Source organism: Hylobates moloch, unplaced genomic scaffold (assembly GCF_009828535.3).
Source record: "Hylobates moloch isolate HMO894 unplaced genomic scaffold, HMol_V3 SCAFFOLD_14, whole genome shotgun sequence".
Classification (NCBI taxonomy): domain Eukaryota; kingdom Metazoa; phylum Chordata; class Mammalia; order Primates; family Hylobatidae; genus Hylobates; species Hylobates moloch.
In genome coordinates, this window is record NW_026652289.1 from 2,421,448 (window position 1) to 2,446,115 (window position 24,668).

The window sequence follows — 24,668 nt, forward strand, 5'->3', positions numbered from 1 at the left end:
AGCGACTCTCCTGCCTCAGCCTCCCGAATAGCTGGGACTACAGGCATGCGCCACCACGCCAGGCTAATTTTGTATTTTTAGTAGAGACGGGGTTTCTCCATGTTGGTCTGGCTGGTCTTGAACTCCCGACCTCAGGTGATCTGCCCGCCTTGGCCTCCCATAGTGTGGGATTACCGGCGGGCGTGAGCCACCACTCCCGGGCACCGTTTGGGTGTTTTTGTTTTTGTTTTTTTTTTACGTTCACAGCATAGATGGTCAGTGTGAAGATCCCAGCTGTTCAGGTCCTAGCTGGAATTCTTCCATTAAAAAAATCTATTTGTTATGCATGCGTTAGTTCACAGAGGAATGGCTGGATAAGTGCTGGCTTTTTCCCGATTTACCCATTTTCAACCTAATAATGCAGGTTTTTGAAATAATGTGAATGGTTACTGCTGGAGGATGTTCACAGGGACACGCTGGATTCTACAGACACATCTGATTATCTAGCCCACGGCTGTCACTTTTCCCACTGTCACGTCGTCCATCACTAGGACTTTACTGCTAATCCTTGCAAGATAGTGGGGAACTAGAATAACAGACATGGGACATTACCAGTTACAACCAAAGACGAGCTTGGCACAGTTGACTGTCCTCGTTCCTGCTCCTCCGTGCCTGGCCCTCTTCAGGCTTCGCAGCTCCTGGGGAGCGGCCAGCCAGGGAGCATCAGCTGGTGGGAGCAATGGGGTTGTGGGATGGCACAAAAAAACACCAAACGCCACTCGGAAAAGAAATGCTGAATGCAGACTCTCACTCAGTCGGTGCGGGGGCCAGGACCCTATCTCTACCAAGTACGCGGGAGCTGCCCCTGGCTGGGAGCTCCCAGACCCCACTGCAGAGCCACAGCTCCAGTTGTCTCGGGGGCGACTACTCAGGTGTCCATCGCCATGCACATGTGACACAGAAAAGGGTGAGGCAAGGAGGGGCAACACTGGAAATTGTTTCACGGAAAAGGGCGAGGCGAGGCAGGGGAACAGTGGAAATTGTGCTTTGGGCAGGCGATAGCTAAGGATTCTCTCCAGTCTAGGTCACAGATTGTGCAGCCACAGAACACCTGATGGCACCAGGGCCTGAGCTCCTCCCTTCTACAAAGACCTCTGGTCTGCAGGCCTCTAAGCACAGCGCTGTGGGCCACAAGGCACCGCCTGTCATATTCATCTCCACTCTCTAGCACATGAGGCCTCACACCACCCCCGGGAGGCTGGCAGGCAGATATCAGCTCCACTTCCCAGATAAGCAAGGGAGCCAGGTACTACCCAGGGTCTTGTGGGCCACACTGCTGGCGAGGGACAGGCTGGGCCTGGCAGACAGCACTGGCAGTCATTGAAGTGCCCACCGCACTGGGTCAGCCTCAGGTCCTGACCCTGGAGGCTGTTACTGAGCTGTGGGGACCAGGATGCCCTACCATGATGGAGACCCAAGCCACTCTCATGATGATCGTTCCCAAGGGCACTGCAGAGGAGAGGAGCTGTCCCCTCCTCCGTGTGGCCCACGCAGAGCTGGTGCAGGTCTGAGTGAGCTCGCCAAGACAGGCCAATCCCAGCCCCAGACTCCAAAGTGTCCCCAAGAGGTCAGGGAGAGGCTCTGTGCCCCTGACCCCAAGGATATGCACAGGTCACAGGGCAGGGCCCCTGCTAGACAGCAGGAGCACACTGCTCTGTCAGCCTGTTTCCCCAGGACAGAAGCCCTGGTGGGCGGGCAGGCAGGCAGGTCTTGAGTCCCTACAAGACACCAGAATACAACATAATCCTTTTTAATCTGAAGTGCAGACTACATCCTCACATGTTAGAAAACTCCATCATTTTTTATCCCTAAGTTCTTTATCAAACTTTTATGTTAAAGATATAAATAAGTCATACAAAGTTCATGTGAATACCTCTCTGAGAGGCACTTTCAACGTTCATCACCATTCACCCGGCCCCGCTCCTGGGGCCGGGTGCCAGTGTGTGCCGGCCCCTGGCGTGACCCATTGGCTTGCTGTCCTGATGGGCTACGTGTGTGCACAGGAAAAGCGAGTCACTATCACTAGCAACAGTATTTCAGCTGCTCTCTGGACCCCTCCTCTTTGCTGGCCCAGGTGGCACAAGGGTCCCATGTCCCTGGCAGGTCTTAGCCGGCACAATCCAACGCTGCAACTGGCTGCCTCTAGGCCAGCATCCCTTCTTCTGAGTCTCTGCCTCCTCCTCCGAGCAGGTGCAGGCTGTCGTCTTCAGATGCTTCTGCCTCCTCCTCACTTCCCAGCGGGTCTAGGGAGCGTTTTGTGCCCCGCTGCTTGGAAACTGCTAGTGCGTACTGCATGTTATAGCGGTTCCAGCTACAGCTGTCAATCACACACACGGACGGGTCAATGCCAGCAACACCCAGGCCCTGGCCTGTCCTGCACCCCACCACCTCCTCTGCGACCTCCGAGAAAAGCAGCAGGGGCTGGACATGCCGGTTCCTCCACCTCAGCAGCCATTTGTTTCCTCTTTTCCCTGCCCCAACAATCTGGTTCTGCCCCACCCAGCCCTGGGGCAGCAAAGGCCTTCAAGGACCCAAGGACCCAACTATAACATCCCATCCCTTTGGGGTCATCCTGGCAGCTCAGCCCTTCCGCTGGGCCCAATCTAGATGGCTTCACCAGCAAGTTCCACCAAACACTTAGGAAGAGACCGCTGCAGAGCTTATGTGGTGTTTTGGAGCGAGAGGGGAGGAAGGCACGCTCTGCATCAGTTAATTTCCTGAGTTAATGGAATAAAGGAGAAAAGTGACACCACCATCACTTTACATAGAAAAGCACCTTGTAAAGGAGAACTGAAAGATAAATGGGTGAGAAGGGAAGGCAGGCAGCACCCCATCGCATCTGCAGGTCACAGGACCCTCTATGCAGGACTCTTCCTGACAGCCAATGGCAACCCTACAGATTGGCAGTGAACGCCTAGACAGGAGGTCCAAGGAACAATGCGCTTACGTGAACTCTAAAAACATCCCATAAGAGGGAATAAATCTAAAGGAGCTCGGCCAGGTATGGTGGCTCATACCTATAATCCCAGCACTTTGTTTGAGAGGCAGAAGCAGGCAGATCACCTGAGGTCAGGAGTTTAAGACCAGCCTGGCCAACATGGTGAAACCCTGTCTCTACTAAAAATACAAAAATTAGCTGGGGGTGCTGGCGCGTGCCTGTAACCATAGCTACTTGGAAGGCTGAGGCAGGAGAATTGCTTGAACCTGGGAGGCGGAGGTTGCAATGTGCCAAGATTGGCACACAGCCTTGGGCGACAGGGTGAGACTTCGTCTCAAAACAAAAAAGAATAATGAATTTAAAAATAAATAAATAAATACATACATAAATAAAAAAATACAGGAGCTAGACAACCCTCCTCCTCTACAGAGCTCTGTGCAAAGTCCAGGACATCTCAGCCGAGGGAAGGCCTAGCACCAAAACTGTGGATCAGGGCACATCCCAGCCTTCTGTAGGGCACCCAGAACACGAGGGGAGGAAAGGCTTGACCAAAGACTGAGTGACACTTCAAGGACAGACGGGAGGACCACATGAACCCACAAGGCCCAAACTCAGGCCTCAGCCCCTGAACCCTGGACAGAGCAACTTGCAGACAGGGCAGAGAACAGACCTTTCAGAAACACAGCTGGGAAACCTGGCAACTGACTGGCAACAGAGGGTGATACCCCTCACATGGCTACTCTGAGGCTTGCCTAGTCCCGGCTCTGCTGGACCTTTAGGGAAGGTGAACTGCTAGGGACAAAAAAGGCACAAACCACAAAGAAATGACAGGAGAAGAGGCGGGCACCCCTGCAGAGTGAGCACTGTGGAGGGCCGGGCCCTGTCCTAGGCCTGCGGATGAATCCTCGCAGCAGCAGCGCCCTTTTCTAGGCGAGCCACAGCTCAGGGCAGCCACACCTCCAGGACTCCAGGCTGCCCGGCTTCACAGTCCTGTGACCACCCCCACTGCCTGTGCAGGTGACCTGCAAATTCAGGAAAGGCTGCCTGGTCCTACGAATGTAGCAATCCCTCCAAGAGCCTGGAGGATTCCGGCCGCCCCTGGAGCGCGCCACCTGTAGCCTGTCTGCCTGCCACAGTGCTCGCTGCTTTCCATTCAGCGCCAGGCCGTTTCCCAAGCTGATCAACCACGGGGTGGCCGGGCAGGTGCAGTTCACCCGCGGGTGAGAAGACAAGCCTCCAGCACTGGTTCCTTTTGTGCTCAAATCAGATGACACAAGGAGCACTCCACAGTGGGGACCAGCAGGGGACCGTGCACCCCACCCACCCCCAGGCCCTGTACCCGCACGTACAGTTTTGACAGGTCGTCCAGGTGCCGCTGGATGCTCTTCTGGAGGAACTGAATGACAGGCAGCAGCGTCCCAGCTCTGAAAGGGAGACTCCCTAAGCGTGCGGTGCTCACCCCGTGGCACAGTGGGCTCACTTCATGCTGCATTTGCATGTCAAAGTTCCCTTTATCCAGCAGGACAAGCTGGTCCAGTGACCTGAGCCACAGATGAACTGTGGGGGAGACCCTCTACCTGGACTTCAGCTTCTGTCCGTGCAACATGAGCAGTTTCTGAGTCCAGAGGAGGTAGAATTCCAGGTGGCGAGACACTTCAAAGGAGGAAGCTAAAAACTCCAGCACTTTCTCCACATACAGTTCAGGAAGGGAGGAGGTGACCACTTCAACTGCAAAAGGAGAAAAAAACATGCTTATTCTGCCAACACCTCAAACCAGGGGAAAAGAGGGTGACCCCTGGCGCCCAACACCGAAGCCCCGACTCACTCTCGCCCCTGGGCACCGCCTCCAGGGCCTCCTGCACCAGTTTGCTCTCGTTGAGCCGGAGGGCCATGAGGATGGCCCTGGTGAAGTCCTGCTGGCGCAGTGCCTCGCGCACCCTCCTGGGGGTGACACTGGTGTCTAGCTCAAACGGGTCAAAGAGTACATGGGTGTCCAGGGAGTAGATGAGGAGTCCCTCCGTGGTGGTGGCCGCCCAGCAGCGCCCTGGGAAATTAAGCAGTGCTTTCCTAAAAATTTAAGCTCATTCCTCCCGACATTTTTTTCTTTTCTTTTCTTTTTTTTTTTTTTAAAGAAACAGTATTAAGTACATTCCCCCGGGACAAAGTGCAAAAGTCAAGAGGAACCGGGACGTCTGCCTTTAGCCCCCACCCCACTACTCCCCTGGGAAGGAATGAATGGATCATCCCAGAAGTTACTCTCCCAGGGATGCACATATAAGCAAATATGTATATGCATGCGTCCTCCTCTCCTGACACCAGGAGCCAGCCAAGTCTTCTGTCAAGCTCAGGCTTCTTCAGCTCCGCAGGCCCTGTGGTCTCTGCTGCACCTACTCAGTGCTGCACGGAGCACTAGAGACAGCCAGAAGGATCCGCCAACGAAAAAACGCCCAGTAAAATGTCCCAGTAAAACATTAGTGACCAAAGCAGGAGGCCGGCCAGATTTGGCCCTTGGGCCCCAGGGCACAGACCCCTGGCTCACATGGGCCTCTCTGCCCCTGGCTCTGACACTCAGTCTAGGTTGGAGCACGCTTGCCAATAGCCCTGCTCCTGGCTCCTCTGTGTGGGGACCATGTGCACTGCCAGGCTCCACAGGCCCGTGGCACAGACCCTCCTCCCCACTGCAAGAGGATGTGGGCAGTGCGGAGGAGACGGGCTCTCCATGATGGCAGAGCTGCCCCAGCCAGGCAGCACGTCCAGGGCACTCGGGGAGCTGCTAGAGCAAGGGCATGCCAGGCCTGCCACATTTCAAAGCTCAGTGCATCTGAGGTTGGCACCGTCATAGCCGTCCATCCTCAGGGACAACAGCCATCTTGTGGCCTGCAGGGTTTGCAGGGCCATGTTCATACCCAGGGGCACAGGGCACAGCCCAGGGCCTGCAGACAGCTCCATGGTGGCCAGCCTTGCCCCGGCACAGATGCCCCAGTGCCCACCGGCACCAAAAGCCCATGGCTCAATGCTCACCAGTGGGAGAGAAGCGGAGTGAGGTCACCCTGATCTCAGGTTTGAAGTGCCGAGAACTCATGTCACCTGGGGGAGAAAGAAGCGACAGGGGTCACCGGACAGCACATCCAGGCTGCCCTCCCCACGAAGCAAGTCATCCTGCGGTCTGCCGGCTGGCTGGGGGGTGCCGTGGGAGCCCCATCAAGAGCAGCAGCCTCTACTCATTGGGCCCTGCACAAAATGGCGGCATAAGGAGCCCTTCCCTGGCTGCAGCTGCGGCAGGTGTGCCCGTGCTGGGGCCGCAGAGGCTGTTCTGGGTGAGCTGCCAAACAGATGGCCCAGCCCATGGGGCAGATGCTCCAAAAAGCCAGCCCCGCCAGCAGACTGCGTGTCCAACCCAGAAAAGGGCCCCGGCCCAGCCCAGGAGTGGGTCTGCTGTGCTCAGCACGGTACCCTGGGCCTGCATATGGAGGCACTCAGGGTTTTTGGCTGGCGAGTGTCCCATCAGGATGGTCTACCTGGGACCTGGATCTTCTAGAGCACCTGGCTCTCTGTGCGGCACACGTGGCCTCACGCCAGAATGCTCCATGTGCTGTGCAGCAGACGGGGGGCACCCAGTCCCAAGAGCAAATGGATGGGTCCCACCAGGGCAGGGAGGCCACGTGCAGCAACACATGGGCAGCTTCTCCTGCCACAGGGGCTGACGGCACCAGCACCAACCCACTGGGCCTTCAACACCCCCAGTGTCCAGCAAACGTCACCATGTAGTGACCATTATTTCCACACACTGCAGCCCCAACCAGGGGCATGTGCACGGTCACCCAGGACCGGTGACTGGTGGGCAGATGCGGGAGGAACCTCTGCTCACCTTTCCTGACGCCTGGCAGTGGTATTGCGACTCCATCCTCCTGCCCAGCATCCTGATCAATTAGTGCCAGGTTGCCAAATTCTGTCATTTTTCTTCGGTTCAAAAATTCCTAGAACAGCAAAAGCAGTGGATGCCTTGCTTCTGATGGCCTGGCCACCTGGCCCTCCTCTCCTACCCTTGCTCTTTGACCCCAACACCAGACCAGCCTCAGCCCTGTCTAGAACGAGGACAGGGAGAAAGCCCTGCAGCGCCCCAGGGACCCTTCCTGCAGAGCTAGCTGCAGACAGGGTGGGTGTGGAAGCTGTGGAGCGGGGCAGGTGTGGAGGCTGTGGAGGGGGATGGACTGAGGTCTACATGCCCGCATTGCTGCCACCATCACAAGGGCTGGGGCTCACAGCGAGGATGGCCGTCTACTCCCTCGTGAAAATGCCAAGGACACTTTCCCCCAGAAACACTTAGGGGACGGTGGGCTTCTGCCCCGATGGGGCGTGGACAGGTGAACCCAGCAGCCACACCCCTGCTTAGAGGCTACCAGGGCTCCCTCACTCTCATTCTGAGGTCCTGCAAGAGCCAGCATGTGAGTGGGACCTGAGCCAAGGGCTATGCTGAGGGGGGAGGGCAGGCACCAGTGGGGACAGTGAAGGCAGAGCCCTGTACGTGGGACCCCAGGCAGGAAGCCATCGGGCAGGGCCTACCAGCACCCTCTTCATTCACTCCTTCCCTGACAGGCGTCCATGTCTCCAGAGCCAGCGTGTGCTGGGCACTGCCCCCTACAGCTCCAGCCTCATAGCAACCAGCCTCGGCAGGGTCATCCACAACAGGGGTCCCCAACCCCTGGTAGCAGCCCATGGCCTGTTAGGAAACAGGCTGCACAGCAGGAGGTGAGTGGTGGGCAGGTGAGTGAGTGAAGCTTCATCTGAATTTACAGCCACTCCCCACTGCTCACATTACCACCTGAGCTCTGCCTCCTGACAGATCAGTGGCAGCATTAGATTCTCAGGAGCACAAACCCTACTGTGAACCACACATATGAGGGATCTAGGTTGCACCCTCCTTCTGAGAATCTAATGCCTGGTGATCTTGATCTGAGGTGAAACAGTTTCATCCCAAAACCAATCCCCCCAACCGTGTCTGTGGAAAAATTGCCTTCCACGAAACTGGTCCCAAACGCCAAAAGGGTTGGGGACCACGGCTCCACACACGGCTGAGGCAGGCACTGGGCTTCACGGCCGGGCTATGCTGGGGCAGGTGGGGGGTCCGTGCACTTAGATACAGGACAAGCACCACAACTGTGCCCAAGGCCCCGTGGAGCCAGGAGTGCAGAATGCAGGAGCCCGACGCATTCCACCTGCACTGGAAGCAACATCCGTCCGGCCCCGCGCTGCCGGCTCACCTCCATGGCGTCCAGAGACAGGTTGCAAGAGATCTCGAACCTCTTCATGAGAATCTGCTCGCGGACGTGGTAGATGCACACGAACTTGGACATGCCTCCCGCCAGGATGCTCTGGCCGTCTGCGGAGTAGCACAGGGTGGTGAAGGCCCTGGGTGGAGAGGAGACGTGGACTTAGGGTGGCCACCGCGGAAACCTCAGCATATGGCTCCTAAAAACCAACTTCAGGCCAGCATGGTGGCTCCCGCCTGTTATCTGAGCACTTTGGGAGGCTGAGTTGGGAAGACTGCTTGAGTCCAGGAGTTCAAGACAAGCTTGGGCAATCCAGCAAGACCCTGTTCCTACAGAAAATAAAATTAACTGGGTGTGGTGGCACATGCCTATAGTCCCAGCTACTCAGAAGGCTGATGTGGGAGGATCACTTGAGCCCGGAGGTTGGAGGCTGCAGTGAGCCATGATCGCACTCCTGTACTCCAGCCTGGGTGACAGAGCGAGACCGTCTCAAAAATCAAAAATCAAAATAAGAATAAATAAAATAAAAACTAACCTTAGGAAATAGAGGAGATCCTATACCAGCCCTCCAGGAAGCAAACGCCAGCCTCAGCAACTTTCGCCAAGGCTCGCTGCCTCAACTCAGGCGAGAATTTTAAAACCCACAACGTCCAATGGTGCTGTCACCTGGTTCAGCTCTGAGCCAGCACCACCCTTAGATGCTTCAGCTTCCTGAGAGTCAATGTCTTTTTCACAAAAGGAACAAGTGGCTCAAGGAACGGTGTTCCCTGCTGAAGTTAGCACAAAACGGCGGCCAGTCAGCCTCCACCCTAAGCAGCCTACTCTCAGTCACGTATGCTTAGTCCTGCAGAAACCAGAAACCAGCCCTTACCGCCCCGCTCAACAGACGCCTCGGGGTGGGCAAGGTCCCTTAGTTATGACAGTAGAGAACAAAGAACAACAGAAAAAATGAGCAAAGTGGACGTCATCAGAACTAAGAGTGCCACCAAAACGGTGGAAAGACAGTTCACAAAGCGGAACAAATATCTGCATATCAGGTATCACAGAAACCCCTAAAATCCACAACCAAAAACCAAACAACCCAATTCAAAAACGGGCAAGAGACCTGAACAGACACTTCTCCAAAGAAGACTTACAAATGGCCAAGCCGCAGATAGAAAATGCTGAATGTCATTAGATGAACTACAATCACAACTACAGTGAGATACGAATTCACATCCACCACAACAGCTCTCATTAAAAAAAATAATAATAAAGCAACAAGCGCTGGCGAGGAGGTGGAGAAGCCAGAAGCCAACGGCGTTCCTCGTGGGAATGGCAACCGTGCAGCTCCTCCAAGCTGGAAACAGAACCACCAGCACCCAGCAGTTCCACACTCTGGGTGAACCCATGAGGACTGCACACAGGCGACCACTTCCAAGACAGGGTTACTACTTCCTTCTGGAGGAAGACCCTCTGCTGAACAGGCTTCTGAGCTCCTGGGACACAGGTCCAGGCCCCAAGGCCACACCCACCCCAGGCACATCCCACAGATCCTCCCCCTTCTCCTAAGCCTGACCCCCACCCAGGTGAGCCTCACAGCCCAGCCAGGAACCCCGAGCAGGCAATTCGGTCAGTGCTGTGCTGGCCCAACTCCTCGAGACAAGGTGACACTATTTCTTCACCATCCACATAGCATTCTCTAGCCAGGTGAGGTGACTGAGGACCTGCATTTTTACTCTTAGGAGGCTGCCAGGGCTGTTTTCTGCTTTTGTTTGTTTTGTTTTTGAGACAGGGTCTTGCTCTAGCACCCACGCTGGAGTGCAATGGCATGACGCCATCTTCACTACAGCCTTGACCTCCCGGGTTCAAGCGATCCTCCTGCCTCAGCTTCCCGACTAGCTAGGACCATAGCCACCATACCTGGCTAATTTTTCTATTTTGTGTAGAGATGGTGTTTTGCCATGTAGCCCAGGCTGGTCTCAAACTCCTGGGCTCAAGCAATCCACCTGCCTCAGCCTCCCCAAGTGCCAGGTCTCTGGTGTGAGCTCGGGCACCCGGCTGCTCTCCCCTCTGCACACCAGGACAATGTCATAATTCAGGATCAAGGTTTGGAAGCAGATGCAAGCTCTCAGCTGAACAAGTTTATGTTCAGCAAATCCAGACGTCCTCCTGTACTGGGGGCTGTGCAAGCCCAGGAGTTGAGGAGGACATGGCCTCTCCCCAGAGGGCTCAGGACCACCTGCCTCCACCCACAGGGACTCAGCAGTCTCAGGAACGAAGGACAAAGCCAAAAATGGAGAAGCTGCAGGAGCCTGGTGGCTGTCTGGGGTCTCGAATCAGGAGGCCCGACGCCGACACTCACTTCCCCTTGGCCGCGTGCTTGGCTGTAATCTTGTCCAGCTCCTTCCTGCCGGTCTTGAGGTCATGCCTGCCCTCAATGGAGCCCGTCTGCACCGCATTCTCGGGGTCCCAGAAGGTGATCTGTGAGTTCAGTGTGGCCACAGCCAGCTCCGCACCATCAGGGCGAAAAGTCACAGCCAGAGCTAAACAGAGATGCAAAGTAAGGCCCAATGAAGACCCCAGTCTCCCACAGGCAGGCCACCAACCATCCTTGGCTGGAGACCAGGCCGTGCCCTGGCACCCCTAAGAGACCAGAGCCTGTTTGGTCTGGTACACAAGAATCTCCTCCCAGGAGAAACTCCAACAACCAGGAACAGGGCAGCGGGTGTGACAGCATGCTGCTGGTCCCCAGGCCGCTGCTGCCTGCTGCCTCGTGCTCACCATCAGAGGTCAGGGCCAGCGTCTCCTTGGTCCTCCAGCTGTCAAACATGTCCCATAGGCGCACCGTCTTGTCCCAGGAGGCACTGGCCAGGATGGACTTCATTGGGTTAAAACACAGACCACTGATGGGCCCTTCATGTCCAGACAAAACCTACCGTAGAGCAAGGAGGCGTGAAGAGTGGAGGTGGTGGCCGAGGCGGCTCTCTGGGCAGGTCTGGGCCAGGGGCATGGGCCCTCGGAGTGTAACCTCAGCTCCCTGCGCTCCTCTCCCAGGAGACAGGAGGGCCTCTCCCGAGCCCCAGCCCTGCCCCTCAGGGTGCTTACGTCAAGGAGCCTGCCCGTCTGCATGGACCACACGAAAATCTCAAAGGAGTCCTGCGCCCCTGCAGAGACGATCTCACCACTCACATCCACCGCCACGCAGGAGAACTGGGTGGGGCGTGGAGAGGTGAAGGTGCGGAAGTTTCGGTACCTGCACAGAAGAGGCAAGGTCAGCGTCACGTGCCAGGGTGCCCTGCCCCAGCAGCTGCGCTGCAGCCTCACCCTCCACCTTCGCCTCTGCGTGGGGGAAGCCTACACCGAGCCAACCCCGAGCAAAGACATCACCTGTGAAGGTCAAAGGCTCGCACGGTCCCGTCCATGGATGAGGTCACCACAACGTAGCCGGTGGCAGTAAAGGTCACGCCGGTCACCCCGCTGGAGTGCTCCGTAAAAGTGACGAAGCAGAAGCCGCTGAGGGTGTTCCACACCTTGACCTGCGGCAGGACAGGAGGGGCGGGGACAGACCCCAACCCTGTGTGCCACGGCTTCGGCCAGGATCCCTGTCCCCATGCCGCTCCATCTAAGATGCTTGCCCCCGTACTGCCCCATCCCTGAGACCCTACTCGTGAGTAATACCCCATCCCTGAGACCCCCAACTGCGACTGACACCCCATCCCTGAGACCCCCGCACGTGACGCCACATGCTGAGAGCCTTGCCCCTGTGCCCACGGCTGCCCTGGCTCACCCAGCCTCCTCCACAGGCCTGAGGCTGTGCTGAGTGGGTGGTGAGTGGGCAGTCTGCCCCAGTTTCTTCCTGTCACCTCCAGGAAAAGCCCATTTAAAGCCCAGATGGCCCACGGGGGCACTGCACACACCAGAACCCTGTGGATGCTGGCCAGATGCCAGCTGCCGGTACCACGGACCCACCCTCGGCCACGTACTGGAGCCCCTTGGACGCTGGCCGGATGCCGGCTGCCGGCACCACAGACCCACTCTTGGCCACGCAGCCACCACCATGCAGGGGACCAAGTCAGAAAGGGGAAAGAGGGACACCCAACCCTCTCCATTCAAATTTGTCTATGTTTTTAAACGCCTACTGAGCTAATGAGCCTGGGTGAAGCTATGAACACCAGCCCTACTGTCAAGGCACAGCCCCACAGACTGCTGCATCTTCAGAGCCCCCCAGGCACAGAGGCCAACAGGACGGGGACAGGAGCCTACCTTGCCGTCGTCCCCGCCAGTCACGATGTACTGTCCGTCGGGCGAGTAGGCCAGGGCCACCATGCTGTTGAAGTGGCCCTGCTGCTTGAGCACGTAGGACTCACTCTGCCACTCCCACACCAGCAGCTGGCCCAGGCCTGTGCACACGGGGGGAAGCTGGGGTACCTGGCTCAGGCCCACCCCAGGTCAGACTGGCCCGGTCCACCTTCCCACTTGGCACAGGCCTGAGAAAGCTGCCGGGCAGGGGGGGAAACGCACAGACCCCCAAGCATAGGCCGGGACCACTGCTTGATGCTGCAGCTCCACCAGCCAGTGATGGGCCCCGCCCATGCAACCCAGTGGCTGCCAGTCACGACTGAGACAGGCTATGACCCCCCACCCCTGAGCAAGGGGCTTAAGACAGAGAGGTGTTTGAGGAGGGCCAGGGCAGGGAGGGCACCCCTGGGAGGCAGCTGGAGGAGAAGAGGGCACCCCCTGAAAGGTGGTTGGAGGAGGGGAGGGCACCCCATGGCAGACAGCTGGGGGAGGGGAGGGCTCCTTCTGAAAGGCGGCTGGGGGAGAGGAGGGCACCCCATGGAAGACAACTGGGGAAGGGGAGGGCACCCCCAGTGGGTGGCTGTCAATCAAGTAGGCCTGTAGCCGGGCAGCAGTGGTCCCTAATGGGGAGTCCATCTCTACCACCCAGGCTGGGGACAAACCTGAACAGCCAAAAGCAATCCAGTCCCCCGAGCTATTGATGGCCACTGAGGCGATGCTCTGATCTGAGATGCTGCAGAGAATGGGCCTATAAGTGGGAGGCCAGCCTGCCCAGGCTGAAGCCCCAGTGCCCACTCAGGGCAGCCCCAGACACCAGATTCTAACTCTGTGTGTCGAGCTTACCCCACCCACTCACCAGACTCCAATAGTTCACTTCAGTTCAAGTATCAGAGGGCCAGGTGCAGTGGCTCATGCCTGCCATCCCAGCACATCGGGAGGCAGAGGCAAGGATTGCTTGAACCCAGGAGTTCAAGACCAGGCTGGGAAAACCCAGCAAGACCCGTCTCTACAAAAAATTTAAAAACTAGCAGGGTGTAGTGGCACACACCAGTGGCCCCAGCTCCTCAGGAGGCTGAAGTGGGAGGATCATTTGAGCCTGGGAGGCGGAGGTTGCAGTGAACCGAGATTACACCACTGCACTCCAGCCTGGGTGACAGAGCAAGACTCTGTCTCAAAGAAAAGAATCAGAGAAGGCCCAGGGGGGAGGCCAGGGTTCAAAAACTTGCAACTTCACAATTTTATGAGCATAGTATTTTTGTTGTCTGTGTCTCACAGATGAAGAAAAGCGGAGACAAAAACTCGAAAGGCTGTGACTGACCCGAGACCAATGCTGCTGACTGCCGGTGGGGGCGGCAACACTGTCGCACTGACCAGCACCAGCAGCTGGGCAGGTTTCGGGCTGGCGTCCTGTGGCCTGAGCTGGCACTCCAAGTGGCTCTGCTGCCCCCACTGCTAAGGGCAGGCTTGGCTGGGCCCTGAGATTCAGGGCCAGTGAGTGCATAAAACCACACCCCACTGCAAGCAAAGGCTTACCTCAGGGAGTGGATGAGGTTAAACTCTGGCAGCTCATGAAGATGGAAGATTCCAGAAGCAAAGCCAGTGACCAAGAGGTGAGACTTCTTATGAAATGCTGCAGCTGTCAGATTGTTAAAATCTCCTTCTTTATTGAAGAAGTACCTGAATTGACGAGAGAGAGGAGTTGTGAGAAGGAGCGCAGAGCCAGGCTGCCACCCCAGCTCGTTCTGGGCTCCAGGACACAGGCTACAGATCCAGGCAGGAGGTCCCAGACCTGCCTCTCCCTCTCCACCTCAGGCCCCGAAGCTGCCCGCCTCCATCCCAAGCTCGGGACTCCAAGGGAACCTCACACAGCATCTCCACTGTCGCCAGCTGGCCCCACAGCAGAGCTAGTGGTGCATCCAGAGGCAGCAGTGCCCATGAGAGGCAGAGGAGGTGCGGGAGGCGCGGCATGGCTGCCGGGCATACCCCGAATCCCATCATCCCCTGCTGCTTCCTCCTCTAAGGAACCCTCGGTCCCCATCAGCAAACGAAGGTGACCCTGATGGCGCCTCCGCCCTCAAAACCTCCCCAAGTCACAGTGTAGCTCAGCCCTGGTCCTTCCCTCTTCTTTCTGGCCCCCGTCCCTCCTGAACAAGTGACAGGGAGCACTGGCTGCCAATGCAGGAGGCCCTCCCTTCACATGCTTCGCGCTGACAGCCCGCAGTCCACACCTAGCAGGCACACTGTCTTCCTGGAGCTGCCTGGAACCTCCCTTCACCAGGGCGGGGTTGGGGGGGCCCATCATCCCTTCCTCTTCCTCCAGTCCCCACTCAAGTCTTGACTCCAGCACAACACTCCCAAGTCCCCGCGGGCACTGACTCACTCGCGGGCACTGACCCACCCGCGGGCACTGACTCACTCGCGGGCACTGACCCACTTGGACCTGTTCTGGCCACCCTCCAACTCCGCTGCCCTTGGCAAAGCACCCTCCTCCCACTGGAGTCCAGCCGGCCCTCCCTGCTCCTCAGACCCAGGACTCTCATGGCCACAACTCCCACCTACCCATCAGACCCCAACAACCTCCAAACGCAGCCCATTCTGGCTGCCTAGCTCCCTCCACAGGCAGGGCCTCGTGTGGGTGCCTTCCCCGCCCAGGGACCCCAACTGCCACCCACCTCCGCACGCAGCCACCTCATCACTGCACCTCTCCTCCCCAGCGGAGAGGAGGCCTCACAAGGGTGGGCAGTGTGTCTCAGCGCCAAGTTCAGAGCCCTGCACACAGCAGGTGCTAAGTAACTGCAGCAAGGAGGGGCCCAGGCTGGGACACCCGGGTGACAGAGACACCATAGCTGCGGGCAACTCTGCCTTCATGTGATCCTGACCAGCCTCCCCCACAGCCCAGACGCAGGACACCCCGAATCAGGGCGGCATCTCTGCCAGGGCTCCAGGCACAGCTAAGGCTGTCCCACGGGCAGTCCGCGGGGCCAGGCTCAGTCTCGTCTCATCTGGGGGACTGAGTTTGGATGTGGGGCTGCACAGCCCAGCTCAGTGCCCGAAAAAGCACCAAGCACCACCCACCAGCGGGCCCCGAAGCAGGACTCAGACCACCCGCTGCGCCCACTCACAGCCCGGCCCCTCCCTCCAGCCTTGCCAAATGCTCTCCCAGCGTCTCCCTGCACAAGGCCAAGGGACTATTGCTCACACCAAACTCCACAGAAGCTGGTGGGGCCACTGTCAACTCCTAACCCCCTTAGGGCCCAAGATGCTGCTATTCCCGTCACGGAGAGGCCGCACACCTCCCTGCCCCCTATGCACCCCTACCCACCGCCCTCCACCCTGCCCTGGGCACACAGGCAGCTCAGATAGCCGAGGCAGGGACCCTGCTTAAGGGGCAGGGTCAACACCCAAGCACTCAAGGGTGCCCAAACCGGGGCCCTGAGACGCAGGCCTGCTCTCTGTACCTCCCACTCCTCGGCCCTGGGGACCCCACATCCAGATCCCTCCGAGGGCAAGAGATTCCCACAGGAGTGCCCCACTGCAGCCCACCACACGCTCGGAGACCTACTTGGCCAGCCGTGAGTACTTCACTTTTCCTGTCTTCTCCTCCTCGGCCGGAGTGGCTTTTCCCCGGATGGTGGTCTCTCTGTCCCCCTCCTGGTCCTCCTCCTCCTCCTCTTCCTCCTCCCGCTGCAACAGGTCTGCTTTCCAGCCCGCAGGGGGCTTCAGCCGCAAGCCCTCGGGGGGCGTGTCACACTGCCACATGCACAGCACTCCGTCCTGGCTGAGTGAGTACAGCTGCAAGGGGAAGCACAGGGTCACCCCAGCCCCAGCCACACTGGCCCAGCTGCCACAACCCAGCACCTCCCTCCAGCTCAGATCCAGGGACCAGCGGCACCGAAGGCCCCTCTGAACTCTGAGAACAATTCTCAATGGGCCGCAACAGCTGCCGTTGGTCCCTAGATGCCCCCAGGCCACATGGGAACAGCCTGGGGGAATCACAGTACGAGGCCACCTGCAGCCTGGGGCCTCCCTGAACTAGCCGCTTTTGGCCACTGTCAGGCTAGGGAACTTGGCAAAGAGACATACGTCCAGGCTGTTGGATTCAAAGAAGCAGGCCACGATGGCATCCTTATGTCCCCCCAGCGCATAGTAGATGAGGTTGTCCCAGCGCTCGGCTCCGAACACCCAGGTGGACATGTCTTTGCTCCCAATCACAAAGCACCTGGAAAAACGGGAGATGGCACCTCCTCAGGGCGTGGCCATGACAAAGCAGCCAGGTGCACGTTCCACAGGGCCACACGGAGACCGCTAAGCCCCACGTGGTCTCAGAGTGAGCTGAGAAGCCTCCAGGCACAGGAAGACACCCCGGCACAGCCCCTGCCCTGTCTGCCTTCCTCACACCTCCCAGACGCGGCCCGAGCCAATCGCAGCATTCCCGGTTTCCAGGACAAACAGGTGAAAGGGCGGCGCAGGGGCAGGAAGCTCGGCCACAGCACACACTTCAGAGCCGCGAAGACTCGACCACAGCCACCCAGCCAGTCCCGCTGGTGCGGGCAGCACCCAGCCCCAAAGGAGACCGAGACGCCATTGCAGAACGAAGCTGCAGGGCCCAAGGGGGGGACCTGTCCAAGGGGCCTCTCTCAGGCCCCGCTCCCCGCAAGCCTCCGAGGCCGCACCTGGAGTCATCCGTCCAGTCGATGCAGGTGGTCTCATCGTAGGGCCCAAAATACGTCTTGTCCAGAACAAAGGCGTTGAACTCCCGCTTCTTCCCAGGGGCATGATACATCTGGGCAATGTTACCCTTTGTGACAACAAACTTCCTATGGAAGGAATGCGGACACAGTTGATATTCAAGACCAGCAGTGGCCCTAAGGGCACTGTGGAGTCTCAGCCTGCGCCCACCTGGGCCTTCTGGAGTCCCGCCTCCTGCAGGAAGGAGGCTGAGGAGCAGAGGAAGCGGAAGTCAGGGAAGAAACAGCCCTGGAGGGAGGGCAGCCTGGCTACACCAAGCCTTCTGCTCCAGAAAAAGGGGTCACCAGTGCCAGAGATTGGGCCGTGTGCCCAACGTCACAACCCGGGGCCCAGGGAAAAGAACTGGGCAGTGGGCCTCACCGTCGGCACGCACGGCCAACCCCCTCCTGCCCCACAGCCATCCCCCTTACCTGCCATCAGGGGAGAAGGACACGCTGTGCACAGAGCCCTTGAAGTGGAAGTGGTGCAGCACAGACCTGCAGACCAGGCTGACCAGCAGCGCGTCGCCCCCTGCAGGACGCCAGAGGTCACCACCGCGCAGCTACCCCAGGGGCCACCCCAGATACACAGCTCAGGAAAAACGGAGAAAGGTCTTTCTTGCGTCCACTGTGAGGAGTCAGGACTGAGAATGCCCAAGGGCCATGAGGCCCTGCCCTGCCACAGGTGATGCCACAGACACAGCCTGCGGCGGAGACGCAGCCTCACCCGTGACACCCTCATCCCCAACCCCCACCCGGGCCCCGACACGGAAGCGACTGGGGAGTGGATCATTTCAGACCCACACAGCCCTGAGTCCTCCTCACTGGTCCCCTCAGTACCCCCCGACATCAAGGGCAAGTACCTTCATCAACGATGATAGCAAGGCGGCCATCTGGGGACAGTCCCACGCACTTGACGTTGTACCGAGTGGCCAGGGGCAGCGTGTCAGATTTGTTGCTGATAAAGACAAAAACCAGTGTGCTGTTGGTCCTCAAGTCACATGAGGGAGACAGGCCAGGCCTGGCCTGGGACCAGTGGCCTACCCTCCCCAAGTAGCGCCTCCAATCTTACTGGACCCCACGTGCCAGAGCTCATCTGTGGATACCCCCCACTCCTGAAAAAGAAATGACATTGTTGGCCGGGTGTGGTGGCTCACACCTGTAATCCCAGTACTTTGGGAGGCTGAGGCGGGTGGATCACCTGAGGTCAGGAGTTCCAGACCAGCCTGGCCAACAATGATGAAACCCCATCTCTACTAAAAATACAAAAATTAGCTGGGCGTGGTGGTTGGCACCTGTAATCCCAGCTACTTGGTGGGGGGCCCAAGGCAGGAGAATCGCTTGAACCCAGGAGGTGGAGGTTGCAGTGAGCCGAGATCACGCCATCACACTCCAGTCTGGGGGACAAGAGTGAGACATTGTCTCAAAAAAAAAAAAAAAAAAAAGAAACCACTTGCTTTGCTCATCCATAAGCAGCAGCTCCTCATTCATTCAAGGTTGATGGCAACATTGCGGCAATTCAGTCCCATCTTCAGGCTCTGCTTTCATTTCTAATCTTCTTGCTATTTTTACTGCATCTGCAGTCACTTCTTCCACCAAAGTCTCGAACCCTTCAAAGTCATCCATGAGGCTTGGTACTAAACTTTCAGACTCCTGTTAATGTCGACACTTTGCCCTCATTGAATGAATCATGAAATGACTAGAATGGCGACTCCTTCCCAGAAAGCTTTTTATTGGCTTTTCCCAGATCCATTACAGGAATCACTATCTTTGGCAGCTAGAGCCTTACAAAATATATTTCTTAAATGGTAGGACTTGAAAGTTAAAGTTACTCCCGTAGGCTGAAGAAGAGATGTGGTGTTAGCAGGCATGAAGACAGCATCTCCTTACGCGTCTCCATCAAAGCTCACGGGTGACCAGGTACGTTGTCCAACAGCAGAAATATTTTGAAAGGAACCTTAGTGGGTTCAACAGTGGGCTGGAAAGATTCAGGAAACCATAGTGTAAACAGATGTGCTGTCGTCCAGGCTTTGCTGTTCCACTTATAGAGCACAGGCAGAGTAGCTTGAGCATCATTGTGAAGGGCATTAGGGTTTTCAGAACAGTGAATTAGCACTGGCTTCAACTTAATGGCCCCAGCTACATTAGCCCCTAATAAAAGTCAGCCTGTTGCTTGAAGCCAGACATTGATTTCTCTCTAGCTTTGTAAGTCCTCGATGGCATCTTTTTCTTTTTTTTGAATTTATTTATTTTTAGATAGAGTCTTGCTCTGTTGCCCAGGCTGGAGTGTACTGGCACGATCTCAGCTCACTGCAACCTCTGCTTCCCGGGTTCCAGCAATTCTTCCACCTCAGCTTCCTGAGTAGCTGGCATTACAGGAATGTGCCACCATGCCTGGCTAATTTTTGTACTTTTAGTAGAGATGGGGTTTCACTATATTGGCCAGGCTGGTCTCAAGCTCCTGGCCTCAAGTGATCTGCCTACCTTGGCTTCCCAAAGTGTTGGGATTACAGGCATGAGCCACTGCGCCTGGCCATCTTTTTCCAATAGAAGGCTGTTTTGTCTCCATTGAAATTTTGTAGTTTAGTGTAGTCAGCTTCATCAATGATCTCAGCTAGATCTTCTGGATAACTTGCTGCAGCTTCTCCATCAGCACTTGCTGCTCCGCTTTGCACTTTTATGTTGTGGAGATGGCTTCTTTCCTTAAACTTCATGAACCAACCTCTGCTAGCTTCCAACTTTTTTCCTGCAGCTTCCTCACCTCAGCCCTCACAGAACAGAGGACATGGAGGGCCTTGCTGTGCATCAGGCTTTGACTTGCTTAAGGGAATATTGTGGCTGCTTTGATCTTCTACCTGGATCACTCAAACTTTTATCCGTATCTTCAATAAGGCTATTTTGCTTTCTTGTAATTTGTGCGTTCACTGGAGTAGCACTTTTAATTTCCTTCAAAAGCTTTTTCTTTGCATTCACAGCTTGCCTGTTTGGTGGCAGAGACCTGGCTTTTGGCCTATTTCAGCTTTTGACGTGCCTTCCTCACTAAGCTGAGTCCCTTCTAGCTTCTGATTTCAGATGAGAGTTGTGTGACTCTTCCTTTCACATGAACACATAGTGGCCACTGTAGGCCATTATTAATTGGCCTAATTTCAATATTGTTTGTGTCAGGGAATAGGGAGACCCAAGTAGAGGGAGAGAGACGTGGGGGGGTGGGGAGCAGCCCATCGGTGGAGCAGTCACAGCACACACAATGCTTACCGATTAAGCTCGCCATCTTATGTGGGCATGGATCACGGCACCCCAGAACAATTACAATAGTAACAGCAAAGATGATCACAGATCACCCTCACAGGTATAATAAACTTTGAAATATTGCAAAATTACCAAAATGTGACACAGAGACATGAAGTGAGCCCCCGCTGCTGGAAAAATGGCACCAAACGACTTTCTCCAAGCAGCGTTTCCACACACCTTCACTCTGTGGTAAAACAGCATCCGCACAGAGCCGTGAAGCAAAGTGCAACAGCACACAGGAAGAAACCGCTAAACCCCAGTGAAAAACACTGACCTCCAGCTGCAGAGCTGGAAGATTTGGGACTGCCCGTCCGACTGGTGAGGCCCAGTGGCAGCAGGGCTCCCGAGCAGGGGTCCAAGGCACCTTCAAGTCCCCCAGCAGCCCTGGCCTCTCAGCCCTTAGGGGCCTTCCCTGATGGGGGAAGGGCTAACCCTGCGCTACACCTTTTCCCCCACCCACCCTTCACAGCACAGAGACAGGGTCCCTTCCCAGGTAACAGAGCCAAGTGACACACCACTTTATGGGGCCTGGCTAAGGCACTAGAACGAAGAACTGGGTCTGGCTGCCAATTTCCACAACTGATCTGCGACCCTAATCCATCCTGTAGTCCTGTCCTGGGCTCCCTTAATTAGCGGGTGTACCATTAAAAGGAAGGCACAGAAGACACTATCAGTTTTCATATGTTACTTAAAAAATAGTGATAATATGGCCGGGCGCGGTGGCTCACGCTTGTAATCCCAGCACTTTGGGAGGCCAAGGCGGGCGGATCACGAGATCAGGAGATCAAGACCACGGTGAAATCCCGTCTCTACTAAAAACACAAAAAATGAGCCGGACGTGGTGGCGAGCGCCTGTAGTCCCAGCTACTCGGAGAGGCTGAGGCAGGAGAATGGCGTGAACCTGGGAGGTGGAGCTTGCAGTGAGTCGAGATTGTGCCACTGCACTCCAGCCTGGGTGACAGAGCGAGACTCCATCTCAAAAAAAAAAAAAATAGTGATAATAGTAATCAATATCACTATTATAAATACCACTTTCACATACTTACTTTTTAAGGTCAAATACAGTGACTCTATTGCCCACAGGACTGATAACTGAATTTCCATCGCAGGTAAAATTTAGGTTCCCACGCCGGTACACCGTACCCAGCAAATTTGAAAACTGTAAAGAAAACAAAATTGTCTTAATACAAAGAAAACAGTCGACTCCCAGAAAAGCACTAAGTGAGGCATCTGGGCAGAGAGATGGCATAGAGAACCCCACCTTGGGGGCCCGTTCACATTTCCTGGTGAAGAGAGGAAGAAGTGAGCCTGATCCTCAGGAGACCAGAGGAGCCCGGGGGGCCCCAAGCTCCCACAGAGATGGGTAAGATGTCCCTGTGAGCACTGAGGAAGCCTCCCAAGACAGGAGGCTCCTGCCAGGTGAAGAGGGGCATGGAGCCCACACTTCACCAAGAAAAAAGCTGCAACAATGGAACAGCACCCCAAAAGTGCTTAGAGCTCAAGGCATCCGAAGTGTTGCAAGCCGGCATCCTATTGACTAATTCACGAGCACGAGCGTTCACTGGAGACCGCCATGCGCACAGACACGCACACCTTATATTCTGTCTCTAGCAGGAGGGGAATGAGAAGTGTGGGAGGAAGGGCTACTTTAAAGGGTGGTCACGGACAGCCACCCGGAAGGGTCACCTGAGCTGGACTCTAAATGGGAAGGCACCAGCCAGGCCCCGAAGCTGTGAGTGGACAGCGCCCTCAGGACCTCAGGGAGGTGCTTGGTCAGCAGAAGGACTTTAAGCGGCCAGGCAGGCTCCAAGGCACATTTTTTGCCATCTTGCAATAGGAATTTGAGGCGGTTGAAGTCCTGGCCTGTGAGGACGTGGATATGGTTTCCGGTTTGGTGCTGGGCACACAGCGGTGCCTCCACCAGCACAGGGGACACAGGAGCAGCACTCTGAGGGGCCAGTACCATGCTCAGTTTCGGACAAGTGTAGTACACGGTGGGCTCAGCAGCAGGCGCTCCGTGCAGTCCTGGAAGCCCAACAGTCAGGGCCACTGTGCGAAACACGGGCGTCCCCATAACCAGCCAGCTGTAGCAAACGCCTCAGAGACCCCCAGGCCGGCTCCGCGGCCCCCTCTTATTACCTGTCTTACCCGCCTCCTGCACTTCACATCTGAGACGAGTCTTCCCCGGCGCTCAAGGCTGAGGGCGTCCGCCTCAGGAACTCCCTCCGGCCTCGGGAAACACAACTCACACCTGGGTTCCCCGCCCTTCCGCTCACCTGGACGCTCGCTCGTTAGGGAGCAGCCCCGGGCCCCGGGTCCCTCCTGTTCTCACCCCTCCTGCGCGCGCCCACGCCCCGTCCCACCTCATCCCTCCCGAGGGTGCTGGGCCCTCCCCGACGGCACCAACTCCAGCCTTTGGGCTGGACCATACTCAGGTTAAAAATATCCTGGGACCCCGACAAATGTCCCTGTTCCCTCCGAGAAGCCGTCGGCGCCTCCGTCCCAGCTCTCCCAGGAGCCCCACCACAGCCCGGCGTCCCCGAGGCCATGGGCGCGCAGACCGCCGGCGACCCCCACGCGGCCAGACGCCGCCAAAGCAGACCACGCGTCCCCAGCCCGCCCGGAGCCAGCACAGGCGCCGTCCACCGGAAGAGCCGCGCCGATCGAACAGACCGCCCGCCGCCCGCGCTCACCCGGTAAGCGAACTTCATCACGGCCGTCGCACGTGTGCCGCAGCTCAACCCGGCGGCCGCCCACAGAGACACTTCCCCGGGGTCCGCGCGGCACCTCCCACAGTACGCACTTCCGGGAAGGGACGGCATGCACCGCCCACAGCGCGCGCGCCCGGGGCGGGGCCGCGCACCACAGTCCGCAGCGCCCCAGGAGGCCAGAGGAGCCTCCTCGCCCTCGCCCCGCCCCAAGGCGGAGTTTGAACGCGAGGCCCAACCCCTCCCAAGGCGGGCCCTTCTCCGGGCCCCGCCCACACCCGGAGCCACACTGCAGGGCGCCTCTTAGGCGCGCTCCCGCGCAGGGCGCCCTCCGCACGGACGCCCAGCCTGGCACAGCAGCGTCCACAACATTTGGGTGAGCCCTGCACACCCAAATGTCTTCGTTCTTGTGAACTATTGGGTAAGGAATTATGAATAAAGTCCCGAATGCTGGCCAGTGCGGTGGCTCACGCCTGGGAGACTGAGGCGGGTGGATGACCTGAGGTCAGCAGTTCGAGACTAGCCTGGCCAACATGGTGAAACACCGTCTCTACTAACAAAAATGAGACGCATGTCTGTAGTCCCAGCTACTCGGGAGGCTGAGGCAGGAGAATGGCTTGAACCTGGCAGGTGGAGGCTGCAGTGAGCCCAGATCGCGCCACTGCACTCCAGCCTAGGCAACAGAGCATGACTGTCTCAGGAAAAAAAAAAAAAAAAAAATCCGAATGCTTCCCAAAAGGCAAATAATCTATGCCCAGGAGTCAGGAACAAGGACTAGGGAGATAAAACAATAAAATCTTCACATTACATACTGTTGTCACACCATGTCGCAGCAAAAGATCCAGTGCAAAACAGTTTCTTCTTAAAATGTGTATTTTCAGAATTACAATGCTTACATTTTAAACAGTCTTAATACAATGGTTTTAATCTAACAATATATTACATAATATGAAAAATGACTTTTCACAGTAAACCATGAAAATGGAATACCTGCAGTGTCAAAGTCACCAACTTGTCACCTTTTCCAGTCACAAAATCCCAACACATTCTATTAATGATGCCTGGGGTCTTACAGCCTGATGTATATAGGATGAATAAATGTAGAGAAAGGAGCATTTTCATGAAAAATAAAATTTAAAAACCAGGTAGGATTTATTTTAAAGAACACAGTTGAAAGTAAAACATTTAGATCAGCCCAGTTCGCCCTTTTATAAAAAGTGGTAGAGCTTTTCATTTTATATACAAACCTGGAGTGTCTGATTTCATTTTAAAACTTAATTTTAAGCTCTAAAGAAAATTTGAATAGAAGCCTGTGTGTATTTCCTCTGCTAATTCTGTATGGGATATCTAGCATCTCCACTAAGAGTAATTAATACAGGAATCTGACCCTCCTAGGCTGTGCTGACAATGGAAC

General features: G+C 56.5%; 1 protein-coding gene across 1 annotated transcript; it reads right to left on the reverse strand.

Annotated features, from left to right (window-relative positions):
* Positions 1-1,773: 1,773 nt before the first annotated feature.
* On the reverse strand, positions 1,774-23,336 carry PWP2 (PWP2 small subunit processome component). Its single transcript, XM_032175203.2, has 21 exons — positions 23,240-23,336; positions 21,593-21,705; positions 18,119-18,213; positions 17,688-17,787; positions 17,202-17,345; positions 16,612-16,747; positions 16,091-16,320; positions 14,062-14,205; positions 13,191-13,261; positions 12,493-12,629; positions 11,617-11,765; positions 11,335-11,482; positions 11,011-11,161; positions 10,592-10,772; positions 8,239-8,386; positions 6,846-6,954; positions 5,999-6,064; positions 4,803-5,021; positions 4,555-4,705; positions 4,327-4,401; positions 1,774-2,356 (listed from the first exon to the last, which is right to left on the reverse strand). The coding sequence occupies exons 1-21, from the start codon at positions 23,255-23,257 to the stop codon at positions 2,182-2,184; spliced, it is 2,760 nt and encodes a 919-aa protein (XP_032031094.2). The 5' UTR covers positions 23,258-23,336; the 3' UTR covers positions 1,774-2,181.
* Between the last annotated feature and the right edge of the window lie 1,332 nt (positions 23,337-24,668).